The sequence below is a fragment of the Sorex fumeus genome, unplaced genomic scaffold (assembly GCF_029834395.1).
Source record: "Sorex fumeus unplaced genomic scaffold, SorFum_2.1 ptg000081l, whole genome shotgun sequence".
NCBI lineage: Eukaryota > Metazoa > Chordata > Mammalia > Eulipotyphla > Soricidae > Sorex > Sorex fumeus.
The window spans coordinates 15,550,144-15,562,808 of NW_026606138.1; the positions used below are offsets into that span (position 1 = coordinate 15,550,144).

The window sequence follows — 12,665 nt, forward strand, 5'->3', positions numbered from 1 at the left end:
CAAGCCAGGAATGCAGCTCAGTAGTAGAACACTGCCCTGTAAGTGTGAGGTCCTAATTTCAATTCCTGGCACCAAAAGATAAATAAGCAAGGAAATGAAAATATATAGTTTATATCTAGATCAGAAAATTCAAATCCATCTAAAAAGAGATTCACTAGAACTCAATAAAGCAAAATCTAAAAAAAGGCAGAAGCAAAATAGATAATTTTACCATACAGTAAGAAACCTGAAAACAGATTTTTCCTTAATGCACTGAGAAATATTGTGGTAATAGAGATTTTTTTTCTACATGAAATTCAAGACTGAAAGTTATGGGTTTCTACCTATATGGCAACTTGCAAGACTTTTAAACATACGCATCACCTTTGTCCCAGTAATTGTTTTTAATAATCTCTGTAGCACTGTCCTCCCATTGTTCATCAGTTTGCTCAAGCGGGCCCAGTAAAGTCCGAAAGTAGTGAGAGGTCGCAAGGTCAATCTAAAGTCAACCTGCAGCAAACTAGTAATCTCTATGGGGGAAAATTGAAATATAAAGTTTTCATGACAGTATTAACAGTAAAAATCTGAAAACAAGAGATAACAAAACCATGGATAAATCCAAATAGATTATATTGGTCGCCTCCCTCCCTACCCACCCCCCAAAAGCCTGAAATACTGGAAAATATCAAATTATTATTTCCAGAAAATTAGATTGTACACAATTTATCTATTTCCCTTTTTTTGCTTTTATTTTTCTAAGATTAAAGATGAAAAACATGTATTTTAAAAGATAAAACTCAGGACACTAAACTAAATACTAAAAATTAATTTAAAAGAGGGTGAACAATTCTCACGATTTGAAAAGAGCCTAAATGGTGTCCACTCTTTGGTGGTGTTTCCTGGGAATACTAATTTGTCAGATCAATTTAGACAGATTTTGCTATTTTTCTTCCCCAGACTCTTGAGTGGCTTCTTGCTATCTCAGGAATCAGGAGCCTGACAGCTTTGAGTCAATGAGTCAACTGCCCCTTCTCCACCTCGGCCACCCCAAGGGCCAGCACTGCTGTCTCTGCTCTGGGACTCTTCCCCCACCCCTCCTCCCTGCCTCTCTACTCGGGCCTGGCCTCTCCTGCACGCCCAGCTCAAGTGTCAGCTCCTCCAGTGGCTAAGCTCTGCAGAGGTGCAGCCCACTGGGTGCAGGGAAGTTTTTCTTGTGATTTCCTTCCAGAGCCTCAGAGTCAGTAATTCGGCTCCAGGCAGGGGAGAATTTCAAGCTCATTGAGGGTAAGCGCCATGTCCCCTTGAAAATTCAATGTCCTTGGAGAGTTGCTTTACATGTTTCAAGACTTGAGGATCTTCACTGCTACTTTCTCCTCTCTCCTTAGCAACCTCCAAGAACTTAAATTTTCATTCTTCAGTTCCATCCCTAGCACCATCTGAACACCACCCCAAACTTTAAGGAACATTTCTCTCACAAACACCAGCTGTTTTAGTTAAGACACAGTTCTTGACCCTAGAGCCCAAACCCCCTCCTTGTGCGCTAAAACACTTAAACTAAGGTGCAAGGGTACTCAGTGAAAAAAATTCCTCCAGGAACCAGTAAGTAAATGATGGTTAGAGGGATCACTTGGGATGGGAGATGTGTGCTGAAAGTTGACTATGGACCAAACATGATGACCTCTTAGTACCTTCATTGCAAATACCCAAAAGGAGAGAGGGAATAAGAGGAAACGTGCTTGCCACAGAGAGAGAGGGGGTGAGATGGGGTGGGGTACTGAGGGCAAGAGGGATACTGAGAACATTGGTGATGGAGAATGTGCACTGGCGCAGGGATGGGTGAAACTCATCAAACATTGTATGACTGAAGCTCAATCATGAAACTCTGTAAGTCTGTAACTCTGTCTCACGGTGATTCAATCCACAAAAATTTCCTTCAGGTAACTGTGGAGAGAACCTTTAGGGACTGAGAGATGGAAGTGACATTCCTAGACCTCATTCTAGAATATGGTATTCCAGCTTGTTTCAACTATTGTTTAAGCGTCCAGGAATTGAACATGAGCAAGAGAGAAATGGGGCATTAAGGGCTTTGAAATCGCATTGGAGATGAGAATTGGCAGGCTGCTGTCCACTTGCCCTAAAGTGAGGCGAAAATGGGTCCACGAGGGTCTTTATGTGAGTTCCCAGATTCAGTCTGCCCATTCCAAAGTCCGTTCTGGGACGGGGTATCCAGGTTAGGGTTGTATTTGCTAACCTGGAGAATCCCCACTGCTAAAGCGCTACAGAAACGCTTAAATCAAGAGGTTCCGATGGGAGCGGTGCGGATGGAGGTGTCAGAGCGGAAGCGGTTAGGTCAGGAGCCCCGGGTAGCTGTGAGCCCTGTGTAGCACAGAAAGGTACAGGGCGTCTCCGTGCGTTTGGGGCGTGGGACAAAGGATGGGGAGACAAAGCGGAGAAGTGGAGGACGGCACGCCTCTCTCGAGGGGAGCGGGCCAGCGCCGGCCGCGCCAGCGTTCCGGGCCGGCAGGGGGCGGCCGTGGGCGGGAGGAGCCTGGCGAGGTCCCCGCGCGGGGACCGGCTCGCCGGGAGCCTCCCCTTTCCGCGTGGGGCGAGGTTCGCGCACGCCTCCCTGCGGGTCCCCGAGCCCTGGAGGACGCCGCGCCGCGCCGGCCCCGCTCGGAGGAGTAGGGTGCGTGCAGGGGTGGGGGGCGAGCCCGCGAAGGAGCAGAGGGCGCCCGAGGGCGACGGGGGTGCGGGCTCCGCGGCGGGGCCGGGCGGCCGGGGCGTCTCCGCGTGCGCCCCCGCTCCGTCGCGCCTCCCGCGCGCCCCTACCCGCGCCCGCCGCGGCGTCACCCGGCACGGCCGAGCCCGCGGAGGGCGGGGGGTCCGGGGCGCACCCCGACGCCGCGCGGTCGGAGGGCGGCGGGCGGGGCGACGGACCGCGCGCCGTCGAGTCGGGGGGCGGGGGCCCGCGCGGGCGCCCTTGACCACGGGCCGTATGCAAATGCGTGGGGAGGGGGCGCCCGGCGGCCCGCACGTCCAATGAGAAGCGCCCCCGCTTGACACCTGCCTATATACAGGCGAGCGCCCCCGGCCGCGCACCGCGCGCTGCGCCCGCACAGCCCCGCGGGTCGCCGCCACCCGCCACCATGACTTCCAGTAAGATCGAGATGCCCGGCGCGGTGAAGGCCGACCCCGCTGCCCTCGTGGCGTCCCTGCACCTCCTGCCGGCGCCCACCCCCAACCTGGAAATCAAGTACACCAAGGTAAGCCCGGCCGCGCCCCGGCCCTGGACACGCTCCGGGCGCAGTCGGCGAGGGGGCGCCGCCGCGTCCGTCCTCGGGGGTCGGCGTCCGCCCGCTCGGCTCCCGGGGCCTCGCCGGACCCAGCCAACCGCCGCGTCCCCCGGCCCGGCCCGGCCCGGCCCGCCGCGCCCCCGGAGCCCCGCCGCTGCGGCGCGGCCCCGCGGCTCAGGGGCCACCGCGAGGGGCCCGGCCGTCCGGCCTGGGAGCGCGGCGGGGCGGGGCGGGCGCGGGGCGGTGGGCGCGGCGGGCCAGCGGCTCTGCTCGGTGGGGCGCGGGGCGGCGGGGCGGACGCGGGCGCGGGCGCGGGCGCGGGCGCGGGCGGGTGAGCGCGGCTCTACTTGGCGGGGTGCGCGGGGCGGTGGGCGCGGGACACGGGCGCAGGGCGGCGGGCGCGGCGGGGTGGCGGGGCAGTGGGTGCGGGCGCGGGGTGGCCGGCGAGCGGCTCTGCTCGGCGGGGCGCGCTGGGCGATGGGCGCGGCGGGGCGGCGGGCGCGGGGCGCGGGCGCGGGGCAGTGGGCGCGGGCGCGGGCGCGGGCGCGGGGCGGCTGGCGAGCGGTTCTGCCCGGCCGGGCGCGTGGGGCGGTGGGCGCGGCGGGGCGGTGGGCGCGCGGGGCGGTGGGCGCGGCGGGGCGCTTGGTGGGGCCGGCCAGAATCCCGCAGACCTGACGGCTCGCCGTGCGCTCGAGCCACACGCAGCCTCGCCTTCGAATCTGGGAGGCTGCGGCGGTTTGCCTGGGACACGTCTTTGTCAATGCGTGCAAAAAAAGAAGGGGTTCACATTTGAAAAGGAAATTTTTCTTTTTCTTTTTTCTTTTTTTTTTTTCTTTTTTGCAACGAACTCGGACGGTTCGGGTCAGGGGTGAGCAGTGACTTTTTGGTCGTTTCATCGCATGAAGATGAAACAGGCGTTCGCTGCCGGTAGAAACGGAATTTGCTCTCTACCAAGGCGACCAAGAAAGCGGACCAGTTACACAGGTGGGGGGGCTGATCAGGTTATAGCGTCCTCCCGAGACAGGGCGAGAGAGAGAGGGGTCGAAATCACCTTGCGGAGAGCCCATCGCTCAGCTCCCTGGTTAGCTTTTCTATTTCTTTGATGATTTCTATTCCAAGTGCCCCCCCACCCCCACCCCGGCCCCTCATAGCGCATAACCGCGGACCCACGAGACGGTTCAACTTGTCTTCTTCCGTCGTGCTTTATTACAAGATAAGCTCAGTTTTTCTCGAGAAGTAGATTGTTTAGTTCTGGCTAAATTAGAGGGTGGCTTAATTTTTTTTTATTTCAATCTTCTGTTTGTTGGATTGTTGCTGTTGTTGTTATTTTCTTTTAAGAAAGGAAATAGCCATAGTCAGAATACTGGGTTTTACTTGCATTGAGTTTTAGGATTACACATGGGGGTGACTCGTGTTTTGAATGAGTTTGGATAAACTTGATGTACCTGTTCGCTTTTTTAGGTGGTGTGACCAATTTTTGAAAGCCGTTTTAATGAGAGGTCGTTAATACTTACTGCCTTTTAAAAATAAGCATTGTTTGCATAACAATAGTGCCAATGTATGGCATTCCTCTTGGCTCTGGACCTGCAGGAAAAGCATGCAGGCACACGTTTTGTTTAAGAAGGTCCCTAACTTCTTCCTAGGTTCTTTAAAGGTCTTAAAAATCAAGTGCGGCTACGGAGAGGATAGAATTCTCATAATTCGAAAGCGGTTGACTTTAGTCTATTGAGTGGACTTTCTTACAGTCCTTGAAAAAGACATTTACGATATGGATATGCAGTGGGTATCCCGGGATTTCATTTGGAGGCTCTTGCAGTTTTTTTTTTTCCCTCTAGCTAACCCTGCACTCTCTCTTTTCTCTTGTCTCTCCCCCCGCCCCCCAGTAGGAAAGACAACTGATTTATAGCTAATTGAAACCTTTAATGTGGAGTCTTTTAGCCCAGGAGAAACTTTTATCCAGTATCCACTTTCCCACTTATTACAAAGGAAAGCAGTCAGGAATGAAATAATGATTGTAACTTGATTCTTTAATTTGTGGGGAGGAGGCACCTTATTTGGGGCTTGACAAACAACCCTCATAAACACTTGAGTAATACTAATCTAAAGGCGAGCTCTTTTCACGGAATCTTGTAAAATCAGGTATCTGTGAACATTCCCTCCAGCTGGCCTCTTCCAGCTCCTTAGTGTGACTTCAGGAATTTCTGAGACAAGCTTCTGCGGCAAGTGTTTTTTTTCTTTTTAGCACCGAGAGCAGAAGCTGCTCTTTTGGTAGCTGAGTGGAATGGGTAATGATATTTCATTTAAAAGGAAAATACAGCAGAGAGATATATTTTGAAACCATTTCTCAGAAGCAAGGGAGGTGAACAACGTTAAGCAGAAGAATGAATAAGTAGAATAAATTGTTAGTGCTTTAGAACAGTGATACCACATTTAATAGGGATTTATTGAATGTCAATGTCTAAAGAATTATGCTAAAGGAGGGCTTGCTGAAGAACTCAGAGGAAACCAGTGCAATTTTTATGCTAGAAAAATGGTGTGAGACAGAGGAAGATGCTTTACAAGGAGTTTTCTTGTCTTCTTAAATGGTTGATGTTTTTAGTGATGTAATAACAGGTTCAGTTGCTTGATATGGTTTAGAGAGCAAGAGAAAAACCACCGCTTACATGTAACTGATCAGAATAGAAATGTTTCCTGTAGCGCCATGCACTTGTGAGCTTAGAGATTTTCTTTACTTCTCTCACTGCTACTCTTTCTTCTCAAAGTGTTTTGCATTTTTTATAAAGGGAGTGTGGAGAAGATCATCAGAAAAAAATGGAATTACCTTTGTTGCTGCCCAAATTGGAGTTTAATCTCCAAAGATACCACAATAGTGAAAACTAGTGTTTTTTGTAATGGTTTGGGAGCAACTATGTTTAGTTTTAAAAATAACCCTATCTTCTTGAACTTCCAATGCCCATTTTAATCAAATGATCAATTGCAGTACCGTCTTTGGAGTAAGTCTATTTGTATTTCCCTAAATCAGCAAGATAGACATCTACTTTAAAAAAATTATTCCTTATTAAGGAATATGTGTTTCAAAAGGTTGCATTAGCCAAGAAAGATGTCAACATGAAATCCCTTTGAGGCCGAGAGAATGTCTACTCTCTTTGCTGGTATCCTAAGAAGAATGCTCTACACAGGGTTCGGGTAGCTTTTAGCTCTACTTTTATGAATTAAATGATTTTATGACTTATGACTTTGTGACTCAGATTTTCTGAGTTGTTTCTGTTTGGTAATTTTGATGTTTGGAAGTTTTGTATAGCTAAATACATTAGAAGCGGATGTCCAGTATTGAATCAAGGCAAGCTTTTAACTAAGTAGCCCTAACTGCAGGAGGTATTTTCCAGATTCCCAGAAGGTATTTGAAAACTTTTTCTGTTTCTCTTCTCTATTGCCCTACCTTCTCTATTGTCTTCTGTCTTTTCTTCCCATTCCACTAGTTTCCACCCCTTCCCCCAGTGCTCTCTGCCTCTCTCTCAATCTCTCTCTCTCTCTCTCTCTCTCTCTCTCTCTCTCTCTCTCTCTCTCTCTCTCTCTCACACACACACACACACACACACACACACTGCTATTTCTTTGTTGATCACTTTCCTCATGAGTCTTTATGTCCATAATTTAACAGAAGCATAAAGGATTGTGTTTTCTTCCAGCATCTGTTTCTGTGGGGAGCTAAAACACAGAAAGGAAAGGGATGCTTAATAGAGTGCTGACCTATGTAACTAGAAAAGACAAGAAGGATTCAGCTGAAATTTTTGTGCTTATGTGCGTTAAATAACAACTGTTTAATCACTTACTCGCCTTCATTGAACATGGACTGATTTTGGTCAATTTCATTTCTGCTTAGAGGATATTTAAGTGATCCTATTCCTTAACAGTGCTTTGCATCTTACAAGCTGGGCTGTAGAAGCATCTGCTTTATGGGAGTTGGGGTATTAGAAGAAAGGTTGTTGCCTAAAATTGGTTGTCAGCATGGTGGTAATTTGATCAAGTTTATAACATAAACAGTCATACTTAGCTTACCATGCCACTTACACTTTCCTAGGAGGCCGACTAATGATTTATACAACACATTCATACCTTATCTCTCATTTGACCTCTCAAATCCTTTTGAAGGAGAGAGGGTAGAAATAAGTAAGAATAATTATAAGAGAAGATTCTGGCCTTGACTTAAAAAATTATACCTTTGTTTTCATCTTGTGCTTTGTTGTCCCAGACACCCACTTCTTTGAGAAACACAGATTCAGACATACAGAATTGAAATCTTCACTTTTAAATTGATTTTAATTTTTTTTAAAAAAAAACCTTTATTTTTTTGTATTGCTTCTCTTGTGATAATGGAGATAATACAAGCCAGTCCATATCTTTCAAGAAGTATGACCCTTGAATCTTTGACTTTACATCAGTGCTATGATATTTCTGGGGATTTTGTTTATTTGTTTAAAAAAACTGAGTGAGATTTTTGCCTCTTAGCAATTGTTTCTTAGAAAATGGCTTTGGGTCTAGAAGCTTCCACATTTCCGTGTCTTGACTACAAAGCATGTCTTAGCTAGAAGTAGTTCATGAAATTGTTACTAGAGAACCACTGATTTTTTAAAAATAAAAATTTACAATTATACTGAGTTTTGACATTCTTATTATCTCCATTTAGCTCAGGGAAGCTAACCAACTTCATGGTACATTTGAAAAAGTTCTTGATCCTGGGTTCTTGCCTGATTTCTTCCAGTTCCTGGCCATGTGACCATACAGAATTGCCTTTTGCCAAAAGATGCCTTGTCCTTTCTGTCTATAAAATGGAGAGTGATAGCTTTTATTTTTGTAGATAGAAAATTCTGAAGGAGCCTCTTTTGGGGGGGCTCCAACTTCCTTATAAGCGGGCGACATCATTCTCTGTTGAATAAGAGAAGCACAATGATCACGCCATGACCAAAACAGATCTCAGATACCAACATGCATACTTCGTTGTTAATGCTCAGGTAATAGTGAAATTGAAGTCCCAATTGACACACTCTACTATTTTTAGTTAGTCCTGGTGACAACTTGCAGGGTCAGAAAACCATGGTCTGTCTGATTTTGTAATAAAGTTCTCTTAGGACACCACTACACCCTTCAATGACCTATTGTCCCCGGCTGATGTTGGGAAATGAAGGCGGAGGCAAGTCCTTATAACGGACCCTATATTCTTCGTTTCAGGAAAAGTTTATGAGCCCTTGACTTAGAAAAAGAAAGAATCCAAGTTAAGAACAGAACTTTTACAAACATTTGTCAGAGCGATACTTAGGGTACGGGCAGTTAACTTTTACTACCAGACACTGCCAGCTACAATCGTGATGCTGGAGGAGAAGCAGGAGAAATATGAGGATGGGGCTACTTCCTCTCAAGGGGCTACCACGCCAGGTGTCAATTTCTGTATTAACTGAAACTGAGAAAATAAGTACGTTATGAGAGGGAGCCGTTGTGAGAAAGTAAGTGGAATATAATGAAAACTGATACTAATTATTTTAGTTTGTAGTGTGGTGTAATTACTCTTGTAATTATGACTTAATGGAGGTCCATTTTCATAAAGATCATAATTGTATGATCAATGAAGTTTTATATACAGGCCACTGTTTACGATTACACAGAATACTTGACTTTTCCCTGTCACTTTGAATTATATTTATGCGGAATTACCCTCAGGACTCTTGGGGGATGGGATTCTTATCAAGGTCTTGTCATAACTAAAAAGCAACTAAATCAATTTCCCTGCTAATATTTTAACAATAGTCATACTAGCTATTTTCTGCTTAAAATCAACAATAATATGTCTCATTATGCAGCTGATCCCAGGTTCTTGTATTTGAAGTAGTTCAGACAGGTATTGCCAAGGCAGCTTGGGCCAGTTGATGTGGTGTTGCTCTGACCCAGAGGGATGAGGAAACAACCCCATGACCACCCTGGAGGTGCCCAAGGGCCAGCCTGGCCACACCTTGTGGCACTTCCGAGAGGGAAAGAGGGCATTGAGGATTGGACTCGGGACCTTGGCACACACGGGCATGTGCTACAGACTTTTCTGTGCACCCACTGCCCCTTACTCTGATAATTATCATTGTAGGAAGCTTTCCTTTACTTCTAGTCAAGCTGCGACCTCTAGAAGTACTATGTGCTATTTTCTTCCATCACACTGTGACCTTCAGAGAAAGAGTAGCAATTGCTTCATCCCTAGATCTCTAGAAAGATCGAAAACCTTTGGTACAGTTGAAACTGGAAATACCAGTGTCTTATCTGAAAAAAAATTATATCTTGGATACCTAAAGCTTTTCTGATCTTGATTATAAAATATAAAGAAAAATTAAAAATAAAAGATGATATTTTTAGACAGTTTCTTATACATTATTTTTATTATTTTAGCCCAAGTCTTCCGATTTTAAGTTCAGTGACTTGGGGGTTTGGGCAGGTAATTTCTAGGGAGTTCTTAATTCTTAAACTTTTAAGTCTTAAAATGTTCAAAATTGGGGTTGGAGTGATAGCACAGCAGATAGGGCGTTTGCCTTGCATGTGGCCGACCCGGGTTCAATTCCCAGCATCCCATATGTCTCCTGAGCACCGCCAGGAGTAATTCCTGAGTGCAGAGCCAGGACTAACCCCTGTGCATTGCCAGGTGTGACCCAAAAAGCAAAAAAAAAAAAAAGCTCAAAATTGGAATCCAGATTTAGTAAACCCACAGACAAAACTAACCAGCCAGTTTAACCGATTTCCTTTCTTCCCCAGTCCCTACCACCAGCACACACACCAGAACTGCAGGCCGGGACTAGGTAATGAGGGATGGGGGACAGAGAGTTGTGGGATAGAAATTTAGAATGGATATCGAAATCAGTATGGATTGGAAGACTGGAAATATGGAAATAGTCAATGAAGACTTTGCGTAGGAACACAAAGTTATGAAATGTCTATACACCTATAGAAGGTCACTTAAACTCTTACTGTGTTTTATAAGAAAACGGGACTTCTTCCCCGAATCCTTTATGGGAGACCATCAGAAATTAGTGTGAGACAGTTTAGTTAATTTTCTAGCAGACCCCAAACCAGCCAGCAGTAGGTCAGCAGTAGAGCATATGCCATGCATTTCCTGAGATCTGGGTTTGATCCTTGGTACTTAAAAAAATGAACCCCCCAAAACAAACAAACAAACAAAAAACAAACAAACAAAACAAACATAAAAACAGGGCTGGAGAGATAGTACCGAAGTTATGACACTTGCTTTTATGTGGCAGTAGTGGCCATGACCCTGGTTCAAATCGCGGCACTATACATGATTCCCTGGGCACCACCAGGGGTCACTCCTGAGCACAGAGCCAAAGATAGTCCTGAGCCTTGCCAAGTGCTCATGGTCTCCAGTCCTACCCTCTACTTCATTCCCTGCAGAAATCAAACAAAATCTCAAAACTCTCATACTTATATTTAACTTTGACAACCAGTGTACTAATGTAATTTAATTTTCACAGGAAAAGTTTTCTGCATTAACCTGGGTTCTTCTAAAATGTTTAATGTCAGATACTTAACATTTTCTTGTCTATTATTTGATGTATTTGAGGGTTTCTTGTATCTAAAGCATAGTTACAAAAAGAAGCAGAGATGTGGGACTGCCTTGGTGAGGAGAGTCTGGAAGGGATTCTCTCTGGGGGTGGGGTGAGGCCAGGCATCCAGTTGACTCTAGTGCAGATGGAAGAGAGACCCAATGAGTGAGGTGATGATGGCACTTAAAGCACCAGGAGAATCTGCCAAGTTCTACGAGCCAACAGCATGTCCTCTTTATTGGACATGCATAGTGGGAAATGAACTGTTTGATCACAGAGAAGAATATGAACTTCTCTATAATAAACATGTTAACTGTTGTGTTCTTAACATTTTGAAAATTTGCTTTTAATTATTTCAGAAAATTATTAAAGGGCCTTTTCCCAGTCCTCCATGGAACGGCTCCCATTTTTCATCTTTCCCACAAGATTATGTATTTGTTTATCAATGAAGTCATAAACAACAATTCTATTGCATTGCATGCTGAGTCTTTTCATACAAATGAGCCATTGTATATTTGCAGATACATTTCTGTATTTCCCCTCAAATTTTATTGAGATGCTGCAATGCCTCTTTTTCAAACCACAACACCCAAAAGGAGAGAGAGAAAAAAAGGGAATGCCCTGCCACAGAGACAGGGTGGGATGGGGGGCATGGGGGGCTGGAGGGATACTGGGATCCGTGGTGGTGGAAAATGGGAACTGGTGGAGGGGTGGGTAGTTGATCATTGTATAATTGAAATCCAAGCACAAAAATTTGTAAGTCTACAACTGTACCTCATGGTGTTTCACTAATAAAAAATTCTTAAAAATTTTTTTATTGAGATGCTGTGTTTTGAAATACTGTTAATGACACCATTTCGTGTATACAACATTCTAACACCACACTATTCATTATCATGTCCTGATTCTGCCCACTAATGTCCCAAGGCCCCTCACATCCATCCCCACCCCACCTTGCTCAGTTTTCTGGACCAGTTTTCAGGTTCTGTTGCCCTTGGTCATTTGTTATTTCCTGCTGTGCTTCTTTAACCCCACATATGAGAGGTCAGGGCTGGAGCAGTAGCACAGCGGGTCGGGCATTTGCCTTGCACACAGCCGACCCAGGTTTGATTCCTCCGTCCTTCTCGGAGAGCCTGGCATGCTACCGAGAGTATCCTGCCTGCACGGCAGAGCCTGTCAAGCTCCCCATGGCGTATTCGATATGCCAAAAACAGTAGAAACAAGTCTCACAATGGAGACATTACTGGTGCCTGTTGAGCAAATCGATGAACAACTGGAGGACAGTGCTACAGTGCAGTGCATGAGAGCTCACCCTGTATTTGACTTCCTCCTCCTCCCTGCCTTCAGTCAGTGTAATACACTCCAGTTCCATCTACATAGCAGCCAGCTGCGTGGCTTAATATTTTTCCTATATCAGAGTGGTATTCTATTGTTTGTATGTACCATAGCTTCTTTATCCGGTCATCTATTCTTGGACATTTATTTTTCAGAATTTGATTACTGTGAATAGTGCTACAATGAACAGAGGAGTAGTGTTTTTGGAGATCTTGGACTAGATGCCAAGAAGTGGAATTGTTGGATCAAAAATACTTCTCCGCGTTTGCAAGGCAAACTCCCTATCCGCTGTGCTATCGCTCCGGCCCCTCATATAGTATTTTCAAGTTTCATCTATGTGGCCTGGTATACTTATAGTTCAGTAATTGAGTAGTATTCTATCCAATGCTTATAGTCTTATAGTATTTTCCTACTATAGTAGTGGTTCATTAACAATACTAAACATCTCCCTTGAATTACTAGGATT

The 12,665-nt window shown here is 45.9% G+C and overlaps 1 protein-coding gene across 1 annotated transcript in view; it reads left to right on the forward strand.

The window, feature by feature from the left end:
* The first annotated feature begins 3,080 nt into the window (after nucleotides 1–3,080).
* Nucleotides 3,081–12,665, forward strand: part of ALDH1A2 (aldehyde dehydrogenase 1 family member A2) — an 89,377-nt gene continuing 79,792 nt past the window's right edge. The window contains exon 1 of the mRNA XM_056130727.1: nucleotides 3,081–3,242. Coding sequence (XP_055986702.1) covers nucleotides 3,126–3,242 — 117 coding nt within the window. The 5' untranslated portion in view covers nucleotides 3,081–3,125. The remainder of the gene's footprint in view (nucleotides 3,243–12,665) is intronic.